We start from the raw sequence: 9,087 nt of genomic DNA, 5'->3' as shown, positions 1-9,087 counted from the left end.
AATGACAGTCGACTTCGATGTGCTTGATACGTTCGTGGAAGACTGGATTTTTAGTAATGTGAAGCGCCGCTTGACTGTCGCAGTGCAAACGAATGGGAGCAGGATGCGACACGTGCAGCGAGGACAGTATATCCTTTATCCATATTAATTCCCTGGTTGTCTTGGCCATTGAGCGGTACTCAGCTTCAGCAGAAGAGGCGGAGACCGTTTGTTGTTTCTGTGTTTTTCACAAGATAGGGGCAGTACCGAATTGAATGAACCACCCTGTAAAAGATCGGCACGTTAGCGGATAGCCAGCCCAATCATAATCACACCAGCCATAGAGTTGCAAATCATTTTCTTTAGGTAGAAGTATGCCCTGCCCCGGATGTCCCTTCAGATACCGAATAACCCGTAAAGCGGCGTGCCAATGTTCAGTACGTGGATTCTGCATAAACTGGGACAAAACATGAACACTATAGGCGAGGTCAGGTCTGGTGAAGCACAAATATATGAGTCTTCCAATGAGGCGGCGATACATGTTAGGATCAAAGATAACAGGGCCACCAGCGGATGCCAACCGGTGATTTTCCTCGCACGGAGTAGCTGCGGGCTTAGCAGCCAGCAAACCTGCTTCAGTGATGATGTCCAAGGCGTATTTCCGCTGGCACAGAAAAATTTCCTTGGAAGATCGGGCAACTTCAACCCCCAATAAATATTCCAGGCGCCCTAAGTCTTTCATGTGAAAGCACTTGTGCAAGTACTGTTTGAATTTGTTAATTGCATCACCATTATTTCCTGCAATCACAAGGTTATCAACATACACCAAAACAACCAGGTGGACATCATTTTTACAGAGACTAAACAAGGAATGGTCTTTTTGTGACTGCTGAAAACCAAATCAAGTAAGGGCAGAGGATAATTTTGCAAACCAACAACGCGGAGCTTGTCGCAAGCCATAGATGAATTTTTGAAGTTTACACACTAAGCTTGGCTGAGACACTTGGAACCCGGGTGGGAGCTTCATGTACACATCTTCATCAAGGTCGCCATGCAGAAAGGCATTATGGACATCCATTTGGTGAAGTTCCCAATCCCGGGCTACTGCAACGGCAAGAGTTGTTCAAATGGTCACCATCTTTGCCACTAGAGAGAACGTTTCATTGTAATCTAGTCCTTCCACTTGTTGATTTCCTAAGATGACCAACCGTGCTTTGAATCGCTCGACTGACCCATCAGAATTGTATTTAATTCGATAAACCCACTTACAACCATAAGCTTTCTTTCCTGGAGAAAGAGGTGTGAGTTTCCACGTGTTGTTAACTTCCAGTGCTTGAATTTCTTTGGACATGGCATCTCGCCATCGCGAATCTGTGACAACTTGGGAGAAGGACCGAGGTTCTTGCTCGTCTTGTAATGAAGCAAGAAAAATGCGGTGTTGGTCAGAGAAATTGTTACAATTCACAAAGTTTTGTATAGGATAGGACACACCTGAGGAAGTTGATAAAGTCAGATTCTGGATGGAAGGGCTCTTTTGGACAGTGGCGGTGGTGACAAAGTTGCACTGCTTGATGGAGGGCATTTTCACACGGTGTCCACGGCTAAGGGGGCTTCGGTTGCGGCTGGTGGCAAATCGGAGATCGGCACCGTTTCCTCGGCGCTGATTTTGGAGGGGATGATGACGTCCTCGTCTGGGTCGTCTCGGAGCTCATGTCCCCCCTGTCTTGGATGTCAGGAGCAGTGGATGAATGTTCTAGAGTCTCATTTTGATTTGGAGGAATGGGCTCAGCTGTGGGAGAAGTGAAAATTGACCTAATTGGAGTGTCATCTTCAAAAACATGCTCCAGCATTGAGGGCTCAATTTGGTCAACTCGTGAGTTTGCTCTTTGGGCTTCATGAAAGGAAAACACACCTTCAATGAAATGGACATCACGAGAGACAAGAAAAACTTTCTTTTCCAAATCAAACAACTTCCATCCTTTTTGCCCAAATGGATACCCGACAAATACACATTTCCTACTTCGACTGTCAAATTTGTCATTTTTCCTACTTTGGTTATGAGCATAACACAAAGAACCAAAAATTCGCAGGTGTTCATAACTGGGAGCTCTTCCATGAATAATTTCATATGGGGATTTTTCTTTCAACACTAAGGACGGTGTGAGATTGATTAGGTGCCCGACAGTTAAAACGTATTCTCTCCAAAACTCAATAGGGAGATTACCTTGGAATCGCAAGGACCGGGAAACAATTAGAATATGCCTGTGCTTGCGCTCTACTCTTCCATTTTGTTGTGGAGTTCCGACACATGAAGTTTAATGAATCACTCCTTGTTGCATAAAGTACTGCTTTAAACACATGAACTCTGTTCCATTATCGGATCGCACCATTTTGACGCATTTATTGTATTGTTTTTCAACCAAAACAAAGAAAATTTTCAATGTAACAGACACTTCCGTCTTTTTTTTAACAAATATATCCAAACAACCCGTGAGCAATCATCCATAATGGTTAAGAAATACGAGGCTCCACATGATGACGGAGTTTTATAAGGCCCCCACAAGTCACAATGAATCAAATAAAAAATACTCGAAGCATAACTATCACTTAATGGAAACTTATCTCTTATTTGTTTGGATTTTTCACAAATTTTACAAATTTTATTCACCTCTTCGCTAGTACATTTGTCACTCACATTGGGGATCATTTGCACAATTTTAAATGATAGATGTCCCAATTTCTTATGCCACGGAGTCAATTTATTTTCAGCTTTGACATGACTTGCTTGAGCCTTGTGCACACCACGATACCAATAGAGCCCATCCTTCCGTTCACCCGCTCCAATCATCTTCCTCGAAGTGCAGTCCTGCATAATATACAGCTTGTCAGTGAATTGTACAACACAGTTTTCTTCATCAATCAATTGTGGAACAGAAAGGAAGTTGCATTTTAATTTTGGTACATAAAGGACATTTTTCAACTGAAGTCCTCTGTCAAGAACCACAGTTCCTTGTTTTCAAGCAAGCACCTGCTCACCATCAGGCAACCCCACTGGGCATCCTGAAATGGTCCTTTTTTCACACAAATTTTTCAAGGTACCTATCATGTGTTAGAAGCACCACTATCGATGATCCACAAATTCAAAATTCTCTTACCAGTCATTTTCTCAGATTCAGCTGATTTTTGTTTGCTGATCATATCAACCAATACCTTCCATTGCTCACTAGTTAAACCTGTCATGTCAAGATTCTTTTCTTCTAGGTTATTCACACGACTTCCACTTTCTCCAGTACACGCCACATTAGCACGCGTTTGAGCCCCTCGGTTGCGCATCCCTTGTCTTCCTGATTCTTTGCCAGTGCCTCTTCCTTCGTGCCTTGGCCGGTCTCCCCACCATTCTGGGTAACCCACTATTTGAAAACACTCTTTCACATCATGCCCATTTTTGCCGCACTTGAAACATGTCACGGCCTTTTCTCCATGTTCACCTCTCCTTCTAGCCTTGTTGCCGACATGCGCCGCAAGTCCCACAACCAGTCCCCTTTCATCCGCCGACTTGGTGATTGTCTTCACCCTTTCCTCTTGAATTAACATCGCGTACACACGATTAAGCGAAGGTAAAAGATCGGTTGCAAGGATACTCGACCTCACAGTGGCATAGCTGACATCATCAAGGCCCATGAGGAGTTGGTGAACCTTTTCTTCTTCCCTCCGCTTCTCAAGTTGAGAGCCAATTGAACACTTGCACCCACCACAGGTGCATTTGGGAATTTGGTCACAATTTGCAAGTTCATCCCAAAGTATTTTCAACTTTCCATAGTACGCAGTCATGGACGCACCTTCTTTCTTACACCTTGTCAAATCTGCTTTCAACTGCTGTATTCGAGGTCCATTCACAACAGAGAAGCGTTCTTTGATGTCCTTCCACAGCGTCTTCGCATTCTCTGCATACGCCACAGTGGTCCGCAAGCTTGACTCGATCGTATTCAAAATTCACGAAACAATCATGGATTGGACCATCTACCAATCTTCAAGTTCAGGTGCATCCTTTCCTGGTTCTGTGTGAGTCCCGTCAATGAATCCCCACTTTTTTCGAGCTCGAAGAGAAATCTTCACAGCCCTCGCCCATTCGTCATAATTTTTCCCACGCAATTGCACCTGCGTGATTATGTTTCCTGGGTTATCACTCGCGTTGAGGTCGTACGGCGAGTGAGTCTTCTTCTCATCTCCTCCTGATGAGTGTGGTTTGTCTCCGATGGTCTTCTCTGACTCTACCGCCATGGTTTCTCAGGTCGTCCTCTATTTTATGTGTTTCTCAAGTTAGGCTCTGATACCATAATAAATAATGGTAATCGGCCTGTTTTCTCTTTGATACAAACTTTCATATATATATATATATATATTCTAATCAACAAATCACAGCAAATCTTTTCCTAATATAACCGCTTTATTTGTTATCCTAATTTATTCCTACAAAAAATATATATGACAGATTGTTATATACATAAATAACCAAACCTTCTAATTGACATTTCTATATATAACTTATGTTGACCGTTGTTACAAACAATATTTATTTTATCAAAATCAATTTTAGTATAGAGTTGTCCAACATAAATCATATTGACACAAATTTACTTATACCCAAAATCAATTCTATAAAATCATTTTTATTCAAACTTCAGTTTGATAAACCACAATCCAAACACACACTTAAGTTTTAATTTATTTTAGTTTTGACCCTGAAATTTTTTGTTTATATCAAATATATCCTGACAGTTAAATTTTCAAAAAGTTTAGAATCAATTTAACAATAATATATAATAACTATATCTGATTTATTTGTGTTAGAAAGTTGTTCTTGTGATGTTATTACTGAATTAATGCTAAATTTTTTAAAAAATTAACTGTCAAAAATATATTTGATATAAATAAAAAATTTTGGGACAAAATTAAAATAAAACAAAATTTAAAAATATTTTTAAAATTTTTAATAAATTTTAAAGACAAAAAATATATTTTATCTTTTTAATTTTAATATAATTATATATTTTTTTCTTTTCTCACTTTTTTTTTCTTTGTTTTTCTTTTCTTCATTTTCTTTGTTGTTATTTTCTTTCTATATCCAAACATTGGGTTATTGAACAATTGTTTTTGTTTTGGTTACATTGGAATTCAAGAGCTCTGAAGGGGAAGGAAATCTACGTGAAATCTAATGTTATCATATGAGTCCTTTTTTATGATGATAGAATAAATGTCACCGGTGAAAAAAAGGTGGTAATTGTCACTAAATTCTCCACTTTCTTTTTCTGGAGAAGATCTAAGGAAACTATTATTACTTTTTTGACTTTTCCATTATCATCTCTTCCGGTTCTTTCGGTCAGTGTTGTTTGGTTGGTTGGTTCATTAAATAAAATAATGAACTGATCTTACAAGACATGAAGACAAAGATCATGATGCATATGATATGGGCCATGTATAAACCTTTTACTATGATAGGCCATTAACTGGATCAGTGTGTCAGAAAAATGCTACCCATTTCTCATAAATGACAAAACCATATCTATGATATGTGGGCCTCATGATTGAAAAAAAGATGTGGGCCTAACTTTGAGCCTTATTTTTAAGTTCTATTACTTTACATCCATTAGCATAATTAACTAATTATAGTGTACACACAAAAAAAAAAGTAATTATAAGAATGTTTAAAGTATTATGTATATAAATATATAATGCGGATAAATTTGTGATATTATATAATATTTAGAATTGTCTAACTCATCTAACTAAAAAAAGAGTAAAAGTCTTTTTCGACTTTTACTCATTTACTTGATGGACATTGTGCCCCTTAACAATTATAAAAACACAAATTGGTGTCCATTCACTTTCGTATTTGTTCAATCCATCCCCTAGAACCAATTAACAACAGGTTAATACTGATGTGTTAGGCAATGTCTCCTTCGTGGTAGGAACAAATCGCCCACTAAACTCTTCAATCATCTTCTTCCTTCGAAACTCTTTCTTTCTCTTCTCCTTCTTCTTCTCCACCGTCACCGCACTCACACTCCTCCCTCTCCCTCCAATCCTCCCTCTTCGCCACTCCACCGGAGTCACAATCATCATCATCATTAATAATATCATTACCACCATTTATGCATGATGATTAATGAAAAATTTATATTTTTCTAAACTTTCTCTTCCTTCTCTCCTCCCGTTTGTCCCTCTTTACTTTTTTCATTTTTTCTCATCATTTACCACTATCATCAAGTTCATCACCACCACAACAACATCATGAGTTTCATTTATTTTAACATTCAAATTTTACTCTTTTTTTTAGTCTTTATTTTTCTGGTAATTTTTTCAAAAAACAAATGAATTTTTTCTTCCAAGTGACCAGGATATTTCTTTAGTGTGATTATGTTTTTGTTTTTGAATTTTTGGATTTTGATGATAATATTATTGATGACGATAATAATTGTGATGAGGATGAAGAGAAGTGACTACAGTCATTTGATGATGATTTTTATGATGATTCTAGAGAGGAGGTGAGGCGGATTGGGAGTGTTAGGGTTTTGGAGTTGAGAGAAACAATGGAGAAAAGGAAGAAGAAGAGGGAGATAGAGTTTGAGAGAGAGAGAGGGAGGAGGCGATGACAGAGAGGTCAGGTGAAGCAGAGGAGAGAGATGATTAAGGAGCTTAGGAGCGATTTGTCCTATTACAAAAAAACAAAGCCATATAGACACAGTTATCTGATATATCAATGTTGACCTGCTGTCAATTGGTCTCAAGAGCTGGATTGAACAAATACAAAAACGAATGAGGACTGATTTGTGCTTTTATTATTAGGGGACGTAATGTCCATCGAATAAATAATTAAAAATTATTAAAAAAAATAATAATTCAACCTTAAATAAACTTAGCATAAGCTTAAAACCCTCTCCTCTCCTCTCCCCCCGAACAAAGTTTTGCATAATATAAAAAAAAGTTGAGAACCAAAATTCAGCTAATATTCAACTTAATAAAAAATATTTAAAATTTTTAAAAATAAAAATATCTAAAATTCAATTAACAAAAAACATTCAAAATTTAAATTCAATAAAAGTTTATTTTTTAGTGGACTTCATAATAAACTTGTTTAATAATTTGTTATAATGTTGGCAAAAATTGACTGCTATAATATTGATTCTCTAATATTGCATCTTTTCTTTAATTTATAAACGAGAACTTTATTTTGTTTGATTAATATTTAAAAGCAATAACCAAAGTACATTAGATTGGTACACCAATGTTTTGTGTGGGTGAGATAATTTTAAAAGGTAATGTAATTTTTCAGGGCATTTAATTGATTTCACATAAAATACTTCGTTGGAATAATAATTTCAAATGAAGTTAGAAATTCTAAGAATTCTTTATGAGGTTATTATATATACCTAAAGTACTGGACTTCAAATCCCACTTGCACCAGAGAGAATTTTGAAATTACCTATTTACTTCTCTTTTCAGTTTTCAATATCCTAAAACTTCCCACCACTCGTTACTGGTTGTCACCCACCGGTATCCCGGAACTCATAAATTTCGAATCAAATAATCTTAATTTTGGATATATTATTAAGGTTTTTTTTTTTAAAATATTTTTTAGTCTTAATAAAGAGCTTTTTTTTTTAGTTATTTTTTTATGGTATTTTTCACTTTAGTAAATTAAGAATTAATTTATCACAAAAGTTGTGCTTCATTTAAGGATTTATCGCATGCTGATAGGTTATTGTATGTACAAATAGAATTCAAATTTTCGACTATTATTTGAGTGGACAAATAAACTAATGAAAAAAAGACAAATTGATATGATTTTTAGTTTGCAGACATTTAAATCTCTGATGATTTAAAAATATATTTAAATCATTGATCTCTTCAAATTTTGGACATATTGATGTTTAAATCTAATTTATCTAATTTTAAAAACTCCCTCACGTATGCATCCGTATCAACCAGGTCAATACAACAGAAGTAAGTTTAATTTTTTCGTTGAGTCTAACAGACCCAAGTGAACATAAAAAATTAATATATCTAAATTTAAAAAAAATAAAAAATTTAAATATATTTTTAAATTTTCGAAAACTTAAATACTTGCCCATTAAAAGGACAAAGATCCGCCTTTTTCTTCTAAACTAATTATTCGACCAAAGTTATTATTATTATTATTATTATTATTATTATTATTTATTTTTTTTGTCATGAGTTAGCTTTGTCTTAGTCTTCCTATGTAAGTCATTGTCCATCTTGTTGAAAGTTGAAACCCAAGGAAGAATAGTTCAAGCCCATTTACATTAGCATTTTTTGTTGGTAGCTTAATAGAATATAAAGTTTGGATAGTATTCCTACAATTATAAAACCTTAATTACCGATAACATCAATGGCAAATTTGGAAATTAGATATATATGTGTTTAAAAAGTTCGGTATCAGAAATATTTAAGTACCGATAAAATAGTATTTAAAAAATATTATCAATAATTCTTCATCATTTGATTCTATTTTTATTGACAGAAAATACTTAATTGGTAAAAAAAATTGATGAAATCTCTAATTTACTATTGAATCTATTGCAATTCTCTCTTTCAAAAACTCTTCTTTTTCACAGATAAAAATGGAAGATCATTACTATCAATCCTGCAGCATCACTATCAACAGGTCAAACTCATTCATTTTTTTAGAGAAAAAAATTAAAATTTTAACAATTAAATAATAATCAAAATTTATGAATGAACAAATTTCTTTATCTATAATCACTCAAAAAAATTCCAAGAATAGGAGACGAGAAAGAAGAAGAACGGAAGCAGCAACTTATAATGTGGTCTTTGCTGTTGACTTTTGACATTTAGTGGCACAAAAAGTCTTTAACTAACTAATTAATCTAGCTCATTAACATTATCATTTTTTAGTTTGGACTATTGAATTTGAAAATACTGTGAAAAATAAAAAATAATATTAAAAAAATAAGTGAAAAAAAAAATAAAAAGGAGGGCCCCAATGGGAAAACTACTCATTAATTCAACATTTGTGTCAATAATATATTATATTATTTGAATAAATGATTCAAATAACTAGTACTA

At 35.1% G+C, this 9,087-nt stretch overlaps 1 protein-coding gene across 1 annotated transcript; it reads right to left on the bottom strand.

Moving 5' to 3' along the window:
• Positions 1-1,580: 1,580 nt before the first annotated feature.
• LOC140173781 (uncharacterized) lies at positions 1,581-4,260 on the bottom strand. The gene is made up of 5 exons (XM_072198368.1): positions 4,004-4,260; positions 3,135-3,949; positions 3,008-3,078; positions 2,662-2,845; positions 1,581-2,203 (listed from the first exon to the last, which is right to left on the bottom strand). Exons 1-5 carry the CDS (start codon positions 4,258-4,260, stop codon positions 1,581-1,583), a joined length of 1,950 nt encoding a protein of 649 aa, XP_072054469.1.
• Between the last annotated feature and the right edge of the window lie 4,827 nt (positions 4,261-9,087).

Source organism: Arachis hypogaea, chromosome 6 (genome assembly GCF_003086295.3).
Source record: "Arachis hypogaea cultivar Tifrunner chromosome 6, arahy.Tifrunner.gnm2.J5K5, whole genome shotgun sequence".
In the NCBI taxonomy this organism is placed as follows: Eukaryota; Viridiplantae; Streptophyta; class Magnoliopsida; order Fabales; family Fabaceae; genus Arachis; species Arachis hypogaea.
The sequence above is the reverse complement of the archived record's forward strand: the minus strand, read 5'-3'. Positions and strand labels throughout refer to the sequence as shown.